Below are 13,213 nucleotides of genomic sequence, written 5' to 3' on the forward strand. Positions count from 1 at the left end.
ATCTCAAAACTATTATTTTCTCTGGCTGCCGTTCAGTCTCTACAAATATACCTGGCTGCAGCTTGCTGAACGGCCAGGTCCTTTTCAGTCTCTATCACGCACACGCTGGGTCTCACTCGTGCAGTTTTACTTTTGAAACTGGATCAGATGAAAGTGAATGAACGTTTTGTGGCGATGTGAAGAGATACGGCAGCTTGCCCATATCTCTCACATGCCTGGTTCACCGCTTGCAGGTGATGTCTCAATTCTCTGTACAGTAAATCCGCTCCCGTGTTTATTATGCCCTGGACATTCATCGCGCGTAATGAATAAGAGTGCACTGCTCCACACCATCTGTATGAGGATGTGCAGTTGAGTCGAACATGTAACTCCTGAACATTTATATATGCCAATTTTAGCCACAGAAAGTGGGGAAAAATATTTATTGGTGCCTGGGTTTGTTCCTGGCCGGCAGCAGATGCCCCACCCCCCACCTAAATTGGAGCCTTTAAGGATGAGCAGCCTGGCAGGAACAACTCAGGACACCATTCTTCTGTCATGTGAAGTTTCACGAAGTAAAAAAAAAATAAAAATAAAAATCATATCATACATCATATCATATCATATCATATATCATATATCTCATATATCAATGCTTTCTAGTTTTGTGTGCAATCTGAATCAGATGGTCAATGAATGGACCATGGGAGGTTTGTGGGCGTGCCATCTGAAGCTTAAACTAGAGTGGTACTGAGACCATTTTAATTCATAAACACCACATCAGCCTTGCAAAAGCATATTTGTCTTTGAACATTCCCGAAAGGGCACAGCTATCATTTGATATTAACATGCCTTATTAACTAAGAAATGATCTTGCGCTTTTATGTTCAGATGAATGCACTAAGTACAAACACATATGTTAAGTGCTATCAAAATAAACACAATTCCATCTTGACTGTGATGTTGAAACCTTCTCTACATTCAGTGTCAACTTCTCAGTTGTGCCTTCAGAGACTCATTCCACTACATCAAACAGCAGAGTATGAGGGGGAAAAGAATGAAAGAAAGACAAAAAAAAAAAAAAAAAAAGAATGGTGTTGATGACACTTCCACGAATCTAACACAAACAGAATTATTCAATGGATGCAGTGCCATCTCATATGGAGCTAATGACACTGAGGACTGAACAGCCACCTCAGAACTATTAGGGATGCCAAGCTTGAGTTCAGCTGGTGGAGCTGTTATGGAAGTTAAGTCTGTCCTGGTGTTTTAATCTACCTTGCCCTAAGGAGAAAGACAGGTAGGGGTGTGTTCCACACTCTGTGATACACAGGACTCTGACTGCCTCATGGAAGAATCCAATCTCTCTGTTCTTTTCTTTCTTTTTGTGATAGACAGTGAAGAATAGCTGGAACGATCTGGCTCTTCCTCTGTCCTCCTCCATTAATCTCTATCTTCAGACTAATGGATATTCATGCTCCTGTGCCAAAGCAGTCCTGGGAAGCCCACTGCGATCTCTTGAGAGAAATCATATCATATCATCTCCCTCTGACAAAAGAAACAAAAGCTGTCCTTGCAAATAGAGGCCCCAAAAACAGCCCTTGGCAGCTCTGAAGGCCTACAAGAGTCACCTCAAGGCAGGGGTCTTCCACAGATTAATTGAAAGTTATTACAAATAATTAATCAGGGCTACAGTGGACCAGGGATATCCAAAGCAGATGTATGGGAGTTCTATCAAATGACTAATATAAATAAATATCATAAATGCCCTTTTTCATTCTTGTAGACTAGTAGAGCATTGGCTAGCAATGCCAAAGTCATTATTCGATTCCCAGGGAACACACAAATTGATACAATTTTTCCTAGAAAGCAATGTAAGTCACTTTGGATAAACGTTTCTGCCAAATGCAAAGATGTACTATAAATGTTTTCATGTGTAGGATTCTTTTTTTTTTTTTTTTTTTTTTTTTTTTTTAACACAACTTTCCATCCATTATGTTTTGGCATGTGATCTGAAGAGAGCAAAGGTGTAAATCTGAAAGTCAACATAAACTTGCGTAATGGCCATTTATTTTTTATGAGAGCTCATTACTTAGCTGCAGCTGAAATTATAGGTGTGTTGTTTTATATAGGGGTTTTTAAAGACCACAAAACACCCCAAAATCATTATACAGAGATCCTAAACACCTCATCAGTGCACAAACCGGAAAACCCTTTGGATCTTAACACTGTCACGCGGCAAATATCCGTAAGACAGCTCTCCCTCATCCAGATAGCTCAATCGAAAACATGTGTCAACCATTTGGTCAGGGACTATGTAAGAGAATAAACATGCAGCATTCTCTTCAGGAATGAAGTAATGGGTATAATGTTATATTCTTTCTTATTAAGGCACTAGCGTAACCCTGTGGTAAACAAATTAATGATTTTGAAATGCTGAAAATATAACAACTACTTTCAGAGTAGTTATTGGTTCTGTTCCAAAACCTTGTGAGCTGCCTACATAAGCAGCATGTTTATTCATAGTCGCGCTACCCACGATTTCCATCCAAGTCCAAGATGGCGAACCAAGCGAGAGAAATGTTGATTATAAATGTACTAACAGGATACACTACTGGTCAAAAGTTTTGAAACACTTGACTGAAATGTTTCTCACAATCTTAAAAATCTTTTGAAGGTGTATGCTTAAATGTTTGAATTTAGTTTTGTAGACAAAAATATAATTGTGCCAACATATTCATTTATTTAATTATAAAGCAAAAATTTAATAAACAAAAAAGTTTTTGAAATTGATGACTTGGACCAAATAATAAAGAAAAGCAGCCAATAAGTGCCCAACATAGATGAGAACTCCTTCAATACTGTTTAAAAAGCATCCCAGGGTGATACCTCAAGAAGTTGGTTGAGAAAATGTCAAGAGTACATGTCTGCAAATTCTAGACAAAGGGTGACTACTTTGAAGATGCTAAAATATAACACAGTTTTGATTTAATTTGGATTTTGTTTAGTCACAACATAATTCCCATAGTTCCATTTATGTTATTCCATAGTTTTAATGACTTTACTATTATTCTAAAATGTGAAGAAACAAATTATAATAAAGAATGAGTAAGTGTTTCAAAACTTTTGACCGGTAGTGTTACTGATAAATGATAAATATATGAATATACAAATAAATATATGGATCATTTCATTATCAAAAATTATCTATAAAACAGTTTAATGTAAATAAAAACTATTTTTTAAAAACTAATATTGTATTTTTATGCTTCCTAAACTTTTATGTCATTAGCTTAGCAACATGTTAAAGCCAAACTCTATTGAAATCAACTGTGAGTTGAGGCTCCTGTGCGCTTATGTGGTTCCATTTCTGTTAGAATGCTTCCTTAGAAGAGAGCTGCCTATCATATAGTTTGACAGCAAGGCAGCCTGTTTAGGAAGAAAGACAATGTATCTATATTAATCAGAGGTAGGTAGAGTAGCCAAAAACTGTAGTCACGTAAAAGTACAATTACTTAAAATAAATTAATTAATTAATTAATAAAAAATAATTACTCGAGAAGAAGTAAAAGTAGTTATGTTAATAATAACTTGAGTAAGAGTAAAAAAGCATCCAATTAAAAGAATACTCAAGTAGCGAGTAACTAGTTACTTTCATATGTAACATAATGGACGTTTAATCTCAAATATTACATTTAACACGCATTACAGAATAATAATTATTATTATTATTAAATTGTTATTATTATTATTATTATTGGAAATTCTTTCATCATTCACCCTCATGTTGTTCCAAACCTGTAGGACTTTCTTTCTTCAGTGCAACCCAATTAAGGAGATGTCGAATAGAATGTTCTCCTCAGTCACCATTTACTTTGCATGTTTGGTGACTGAGACTGTAAGTCTCTAACATTCTGTCTAACATCTTTTGGGTTCCACAAAATACAGAAAGTCACACAGGTTTGGAACAACATGATGGCAGGGAAAGTATGACAGAATATTAATTTATGGCTGAAATATCACTTTAAGGATGCTTGTCAGATTTGGAAGAATCTGTCAATTGGAAGAAAAGTTTGGAAACCAGTTTATAGTAATTATTACAGTGAAAAATGTGAACAAATATTCCACAGGCCCAATAATATATAAATCTGAGTAAAAAGAAGCAAGATCATGCTTTATTAATGTCTACCTTCACTATTTCACAGCATTTTTAAAGTCCTGAAAGGATTATTAGTTCAGTGTAGTTACAGTATTTTCAGTGTAGAAAGAATTTAGATCATTAGTTCTGTACAGTAAGAGTAAACTGCACCTTATCTCTGTATTTGGAAGCGTGTTAAGCTTATTTAAGTTCAGAGCTTGTTCTCTGTTGTCCATGAGATAAATGCACTGCATCTGTCAAACGCAAAGTTACTGTGCAGTGTACATGTGCAGAGATGCGCTCCAGTAGTCACGCACGCTTTAGGCAGAGCAAAAGGCATTTACACTAAATGCGGATGTTTACATGGATTTATACAGTAGGTACTGATATATATTTTAGCTCTGATATAAAAATGTATACATAGAAACTGATGTCATAAGAGCCCATAAATACAGAATCACCCTGAAAATGACCATCACCACAACACAGACAAGCTCATGTTACCACAATTGTCAAAATTCACCACAATGAGTTTTCTTAAGCTGGAGCTGCAATTCTAATCTTGAAATATTCGCTTGTCTTGGTGTAAAATGAAGGCATTGCCTGACGAAAGTGTTTGTTTGGCGCGCTTGCTGCTGCAGTCATTAACTCGACTTGAGTGACAAAGTGCAGCTGTAAAGTTCCGCTGTCTTAAAAGTCCCATTCAAAAATCTCTCAATAAATTATGCATTTATTAAAACTTATTAAATTAAAACCAGTAATGTAACGAAAGGAACGTTGCCCGTTGTTACAAAGTATAAAAAAAAATAAAAAAAATCATTACACATTCACTTGAGTAAAAGTAAAAAGTACCCACTATTAAACCTACTCTTAAAAGTACATTTTCTCCAAAAATGTAACGGAGTAAATGTAGTGCGTTACTACCAACCTCTAATGTTAATATATAATTTGTTATAATACATGCTATTTCTTTGATGGGTAGCCTATACAACTGCAAAATGTACTTACTGAAAGACAGGAAAACAATATGTACAGTATATATCGAAGCAGTCTGTCATAACTAGTCTTCTAAAAATACAGCCAGTAAGTCAGGATTCCAAACTCCCCACCACAGGGTCTATTCCAAAACCTAATGAGTTTTAAAGACAGCATTTTAAGGCATCATAAATGCGCTGCTGACACAAAGGCTGTTCCAAAAGGGTAGTGTATTAATTTTGCTGCCTCTTAAGATATCTTGTTTTGGCCAAAAGCTCTACCAGAATGCACCGTGATGAGCTCGGTGGAAAAATGAATCCAAAATGGTGGACCAAGCAAGAGAAATTTGGATTATAAATATACTTATAAACCATTCAATACTGAAAAGCATCATAGTCATAGAAAACTGACTATTTTACCCAAAATGTGTGTGTGCTATGCGTATTTATGATCATTATCGAGTATCTTGACTTTTCTCTCGCGTCACCTGTATAGAAATCAGTTGCTAGTTGAGTGTACCGTGTGTTGCGCGCTATTTGAAAGATACGTGGAGCTGCCGCCTATGAAGAGAGTTCCAAATTGCTCTCTTATGAAGATCCATTTCAGTAAGGATGCAGCCATAAAAGACAGCTGCCTATGTAGAAAGGAGACAGTGAGGCAGCTCAGTAAGTTTTGAAACAGACCTATAGTGTCAGCATAATGCCTGACAGGCCAGTCTGGAACTTGCTTGAGAATAGCACTCATCAAGGGAGAAACATTACTGGTAGAATCATCATGAAACAGGCTTTAGAATCTCGTTGAGCACGTTCAAGCACTTTTACAATACCAAATGCTAAAGGTGCATTTAAAGATTGACATGAAATCTCTAGAAGACACATCATAGTCCTGCTACAGAAGAAATAACAAACAGCTTAAACCAGCTTAAGATGTTTTTTCGGTCTTAGTGGGTTTAAACGAATCTAGCTTGTCTCCCAGTATAAACAAGCTGGTCTTTAGCTGTTCTAGCTTGTCTCCCAGACTGGCCAAGATGGTCTTCAGCTGATCTCCTTGACTTTTAAAGGTGGTTTTTAGCTGGTCTAGCTGGTTTCCCAGCCTGGCTAAACTGGTCTTCAGCTGGTTTAGTTGGTCTCCCAGCCTGGCCAAGATGGTCTTCAGCTGGTCCAGCTGGTCTCCTATTGGCCAAGCTGGTCTTCAGCTGTTCTAGTTAGTCTCCCAGCCTGGCCAAGCTGATGTTCAGCTGGTTTAACGGGTCAGCCTGATTCAGGCTGAAAGACCATCTAAAACCAGCAAACCAGCCAAAGTCTGGTTTAAGCTATCTTTTTTCAGCAGAGTACAGAGAGAATGACGGGTAAAAGTGTGTATCTCCAAGTTTTGCTTCTAGTATTTAGTTAAATGTATTTTGTACACATGCAAACACATGCTTACAAAACGGTAGAGTGAAGCAACTGCTCAAGAGGTTATAATTAAGAGGCGACTCTGCCAGTGGCAAAGCTTGGGGCTATTGCATATCCACTAGGCTGTAAAACGAGACAAGCAGCAGCACATCAGCAACACCAATAAAATGTATCTCAATTACACAGGATCGCTGGCATAAATATCTCTGTTAGGGCTGTATGTTAAACATGGCATTTTAGCTAAACAATGTGGATGCAGATCCAGACTTTGGTAAATGAGTGATGCACGCTATCCAGATGTAAGTTAATGGAGGGTAGGGAGACAAGCAGCAGGTGCAAATCTCCCTCTATCCTGCTGGGCTCTAAAAGTTAGTGCTTAGGAACCACTGCTCCATCATCTGGCCTCTCCGTGACAGCACATTTGTCATCATTTTCACATTTTGGGCAAAAAATTTACTGTTTTAATGGCGCCCTCTCAAAGGTTCCAGATGTTTGTTTATTTGTTGTGCCATGACTGTAAAGCCATTTATTCTTCATATGCAGTCCTGTTTTGGGGCTACAAATCAGCAATGCGGTAATAACGGCAAACTGTAGGCGAATAAAAAAGTGCATGATCCCTGGGGGGTCTTCAGTTAAGATGTTCTCTTTGAAGGCTGCCTGCCTTAAGGGTTTAGTTATGTGCCATTTAAAATACAGTCAACTCAACTGGAGCAGGGCCCAGAATAGGAGCATTTAAAAGCAGTGTGGCTGATAGAGGAGTACGGTTTCACCCTCGATGGCTTCTGGTTAGCTCACCATGGTGAAGATGAATGATGGGAATTCAAAAGCGGTGGTCGCTCCCTGAAAATGTCCAAAGACGTATATGGGGATTTGTATATTTTCCATTTCAATTATTTATGAAGTTCCAGGGCAGTTGTGTGACCTCCTGTAATGAATGTTATTAATATACCTATCCAGAATGTGACAGCGGTGAGCGCGGTGGCTCCACTTTATTTAGTTTTTATTTGTGCCTGTGAATAGACACATTTTCATCGGTGACCAGTGCTGTTTTTTAGTGTAGAAGCAGAGTTTCATACTGGAGTAGAATAGTTAGACTGAAAAATGAAAATTCTTCATTATTTAGGTTAGTATTATTCAATATTTACACTCAGTTTCCAATGAATTTCTCTTCTCTGAAACACAAAAGATTAATTTTTGAAGAATATCCTAGACGAACTATTCCTTATATTTAAAGTGAAAGGGAACTTGGTCTGTCAAGTTCCAAAATGACAAAAAACACCATTAAAAATTGGTCCATTCAACTTTTATGCAACATTTCAAATCTTCTGAAGTAATACAATATCAAAATTCTCAAGGGCATTCACATCAAAACAGAACGAGTAATAGCACCATATTTTATTGTGGCTTCAGAGGACAATTTTTTGTATACGCCAGTTTTATATAGTTTTCATTTTTATTTTATTAATTAATTTATTTTTAGTTTGACAGCTCAGTCCCCATTCACTTTCATTATAAGGAAAGAGCAGTCAGGATATTCTCCTTTTGTGCTCCACAGAAGTAAAAGTCATACCGTTTTTAAATGATATGAGGGTGATAAAATGACAAAATGTTAATTTCTGGGTGAACTGTTTCTTTAAGTGGACGTTTGGCTCTTAAAGGGTTAGTTCACCCAAAAATTAAAATTCTCTCATCATTTACTCACCCTCATGATATGCAAGATGTGTATGACTTTCTTTCTTCAGCAGAACACATTTGAAGAAAAATAGAAACATAACTTAGGTCAGTAGGTCCTTAAAATGCAAGTGGATGGTGATCAGACTGTTAAAGCTCCAAAAATCACAGTCAGCATAAACGTCATCCATATGACTCCAGCAGCTTCTAAAGTGATACGATCACTTTTGGTGTGAAAAAGAACAATATTTAAGTACTTTTTAACTCTAAATCATTTAGAGTGAGACACGTGAGAACTGAGGCATGTGTGACACACCCGGAAGATCAGCGCTGTTTACAACTAAATAGGAGGAATGCTGTACAAAAGCTTCTTTGGGTTTGGTTTAGATCTGTATTTGTATCTGTTTCAATGGTGCATTTGTGTGCTTCTCCTGGATGTCTCAACCGAAAGGAGAACATGAGATTACGTCTGTAACATGGCAACGTGAAAACATCACACGAGTACCACGCGAACTCCATCCTCTCATGAAGCTTACCAGAAGTGATGGTTTATAGTTAAAAAGTAAATATTGATCTTTTTTCGCATCAAAAGCAATCGTATCACTTTAGAAGACATTAACCGTTGGAGTCGTATGGATGACATTTTTGCTGACTATCCATCCACTTGCATTTTAAGGACTTACTGAGCTGAGATATTTTTCTATTTTGCTGTAGAAAGAAAGTCATACACACCTGGGATAGCATGAGGGTGAGTAAATTATGAGAGAACTTTTCTTTTTGGGTGAACTATCCCTTTAAGAGAAACTTTGGTCTAGACTCAGATGACAGGCCAGTTTAAAACTGGTGGAAGCTGACAGCAGCCCTGCTTCCTGCGGCCACTCTCCCCCCATCTCCAGACTCTCGTGGTTCTCCCTGACACGCCGGTCCTGCCACACACCCTCCATGCTTCTGCTTTTCCCTCTTCCATTGCCCTCCTCCAAGCCTATCCTGTCTGCTCGTTGTGTGTCCACTTCCCAATTTTCCCCCAAAAAACAGCAGACAAGGGTCTTATATCCCAAAGCCAAGACCTCCCCCGATCTCCAGTGCCATGAACATAACCAGTCCCCCTCTTCCTTCCATTGTCTACTGTAATTACCCATGGCACCTTGGCTCTAGGGGACTGGCGCAGGTGAAATCAATTGTAAAAATACTGAGAAAAGGTAGACCGGGTTTCTGTTTGAGACAGCCTGCTGTCATATACAGTGCTAATCCTGCCGGCTACTGGAAACCAGCAAGTAACATACAGCAAACGTGACAGAAGGATAGGCTTTTACCTATGAGAGCGTGTCCTAATTTCAGTCATTCTACTATAAAACAATAATATACACTACTGTAACAGTTCAAAGTTTAGACATGTTTGACTGACATTATGTTTCTCATCATTTTAAAAACCATGCAATCTAAAGGTAAACTGTGCTAATTTATGAATTTCTTTATAATGGATGAGTTGGACTGGATAGTGAAGGAAAATCAGCCATCAAATGGACAGCATACATGGGAACTCCTTCAATACAGTTTTGTTGAGCGAATGAGTGAAGCTAAAATTGAAGATTTGTTTTTGATTTATTTAACATTTTTATTTTGGTCTCTACATAATTCCCATCCTTCCATTCATACTATTTCATAATTTAGATGACTTTACTATTATTCTAAAATGTGGGAAAAAGTAATAATGAACAATGAGAAGGTGTGTCCAAATTTTCCACTGGTAGTGTATAAGAAGGTAATTACACCCCTTTACATTTCCACAAAAGCCCCATGAATTACCACCAATCCAAACACATGGCTCGACTTCCTCTGACAATGTCTTAGAGGTGAACTGCATTTTTTAGTGTCATGGTTATTCTATTAAAGCATTTTCATGGCAGAGCCAAAGGTGGGTTTTAGTAAAGAGTTACAGCGTCGGACCTGATGCATTAAGCAAATAGAATAGGCAATAAGTCAAGATAAATAAAAATGGCGTGATAAAGGCAGAGGAATAAAATGAGGCGAAGGACGAAGATGAGGGCTCCTGTTATCTAACGCTGCAGTACAGTATCGTAAAAATAACAAATGGAGAGTGTCAGCTCACCGAAATCTAAGAGGGAGAAAAAATATTTAATATGTCAGCTCTGTTCACCTTTTAATGGACTATTCTCAAGCAGCATGATTCTGACAAAGCACTGGGCTTTCCTCTACATCACTTGAGAGGTGCAGGTCAGCCTTTGTGAAATAGATCTGCCCTTGGTGGGGGGCTGAGAGCACACAGCTGACCTCGCATGAAAGCACCACCGCCACCGCAGTGACATAAAAACAGAGCTTTGCATTGCACAGACAAAAGAGCATGATAAATGTGTCATGCATAAAAGCCACTCCTCTCATAGAGTTCAACACATCAAAACAATCCATTCTTGAGGCTACATTTGTTTAGATACTTGCCATCCTTGTGAGCATAAACCAGCCAGGTGAAATGTAAGAATTTTGCATTTTTGTATAAATAACACTCACCTTTGTGGTTTCTGGCATCTCTGGATCCTCGTGGTAGAGGGGTGTAGAGCGTGCTGGTGGATTCACACTTCGGATCACTGCCGCCATCCTGGGAGAAAAGAGTTTGGACAAGGGTAATTGACTTTTGGGAAGTTGACGTCCTGCACACTCTCCTGCTACTCTCCATCTAGTACTATTTTAAACAGAATTTTGCTAATTCCTTCATACTTATCATGCATGCAGGTTTTATAATTTCAAACTAAAGCTGAAGTGTGTCATTTGTCCACCACTAGCATCACCAAATGGAATTCCAGAAAACTCTCCCCATCTTCCATTGGTTGTACAAACAGATAGTCCCGCCTAAACTCACATAATTGGTTGAGCCAATGTTGCTGTGTCGAGCTGGAAGGGTCGCTCAAATAAACAAAGGAATGTTTTGATATAGCCATAGTGTTACACTTTTAGGTAAAAACAAATGGATTGCTTATAGTTCGCTCTGCATATTAAGCTGAGATATGAGAAATAATTTTAACACTGAAAAAATTACACACTTTAATTTAAAGATGTCATTTGTATATATAGGATAAAAAAAATTATGATTTTTTCACAACACAGGACCATTTAAAAAACACAAGTGATGGCAAAAAGGTAATTAGAAACAGCAAAACAAACAAAAACAAAAACTTAAAAGAAATGAAGGCCAGTTACACAACCTTAAATATACACTTTCCTTTATATGAAATACAAATACATTTTACACTAAAATGTTGATGTTGATGTTGATGTTGATTAAAAGAAAAATCCATGTACACGTTCTGCATCAAGTACCCACAAACATAAATAAAAGAAAAGAAAGAATGCGAGTGAGATTTCATTGCCAAATGCCATACATTTTATCAGTGCTCAGGAGAGGAAATGTTAGGAGCACCATTCTTATTTTATCAGGGCACAGGACAAGAGCAAGTTTCATTATTTTGCAGGGAGGGGAGGACCCTGGCTTTGATTACCTATCCCCTGCCTGTTTAAGAGAGGGGGCCACCAGGGGAAGGGCCCCCGCCACCACTCAGCCATAAAGAGCCTCCCGTGTCATGCCGGGTCAGCCTGCCACTCACTCACACACACACTCCCTCGCTCCCCACACACGCTGTTATGTGTTGACAATCCAACAGGTGGCATGAAATTACTGCTCTCCAAAGGCCAGACCTGAGTTTAAGTAAACTCATCTCTCACTCACTGAACTCAGGAGGCCGACCTTAAAAATACAAATATATTCACATAAAGGCCACTGCAAAGACAGGAGAAGAGTCGAGGAGAATACAGATCCTCTGTGCTCTTCTGGTGGGTCACAAGTGTTTTTTGTTTTTTTTCTCTACCTCCATCTTCTTTCAAGGACCAAAAACACACTACATCATGATGTGATAACATCTGATGCCCTTGCGAAAATACCCTGTGCTTCTGCGGGCAGGGATTCACAGATCATTTAATCAAAAATAACAAATAAACATTAGAGAAGGCCTTATTATTATTTTTATTTTTTTCATTTGTTGCAAACACCGAGCTTAGCTCTGAATGTATTGTGATATTCATATAAAAGGACTACAAAAGAAGGCATACGGTCGGTTTTAGTGAAAAACAATCGTCAATTTAATTATTTGTTTAATGAACTGTATTACGTGGTGGAAGTATAGCTTATTCTGATATTAGTATCAAGAAATTTGACTATGTATTGAACATTCAGGTATTTTATCATATTGTTGTTGCTGACATCTTAATATAATAAAGATCAACTCAAGTGTATTCATTACAGTGATTTTACCAGAGTTAAAGGGATAGTTCACCCAAAAATTTAAATTCTGTCATAATTTACTCAATGTCGATCCAAACACATTTGACTTTCTTGTGCTGATCACAAAAGGAGATGTTTTAATAAATGTACAAATCAGTCTTTTTAATACAATGGCAATTGATAGCGACTCACGTTAAAGCTTAAAAACGTGTGTGTGCATCATATTTCAAGTCTTATAATGGAAAACGATAAAGCATACTGTTCAGTAGGTTTTGGTGAGGAATTCAAGTAATTTTTCAGAGAAAGTTTGTCTGTTGCGCATTCATGAGCACTATGAGAGAAGCTTGTTCTCTTTGGCTTACGTGTTCACACAAGAGCTTGCATAGTTCATTTTCATTTTGGGTGAACTATTCCGGTCAGCAGCAGTATGCATGTTCACGTCATGAGAGGGCTGAGTTCACGCGGTCTCTCGTGTGACGTATTCATGTTGGCATGTTTCAGACGTAATCTCACGTTTTTCTCTCGGTTGAGACATCCAGGATAAGCAGACAAACGAACCATTATGAAAAACATACAGATACAAATACAGACCTAAACCAAATCCAACAAAGCTTCTGTACAGCATTTCTCTTTCTCAGTTATAAACACCTCCATCTCAGTTCTCGCGTGTCTCACACACCAATGTGAATATGTCACGTGTATACTGCTGCTGACCAGAAACTATGACTGATAGTTAAAATGTACTTAAATATTGATATTTTTCAC

General features: G+C 37.9%; 1 protein-coding gene across 1 annotated transcript in view; it reads right to left on the reverse strand.

Annotated features, from left to right (window-relative positions):
• The window catches only part of lrmda (leucine rich melanocyte differentiation associated), a 442,410-nt gene that overhangs the window by 34,389 nt on the left and 394,808 nt on the right, over window positions 1-13,213 (reverse strand). Inside the window, exon 6 of the mRNA XM_051651345.1 lies at window positions 10,684-10,771. Coding sequence (XP_051507305.1) covers window positions 10,684-10,771 — 88 coding nt within the window. The remainder of the gene's footprint in view (window positions 1-10,683; window positions 10,772-13,213) is intronic.

The sequence above is a fragment of the Myxocyprinus asiaticus genome, chromosome 23 (genome assembly GCF_019703515.2).
Source record: "Myxocyprinus asiaticus isolate MX2 ecotype Aquarium Trade chromosome 23, UBuf_Myxa_2, whole genome shotgun sequence".
NCBI lineage: Eukaryota > Metazoa > Chordata > Actinopteri > Cypriniformes > Catostomidae > Myxocyprinus > Myxocyprinus asiaticus.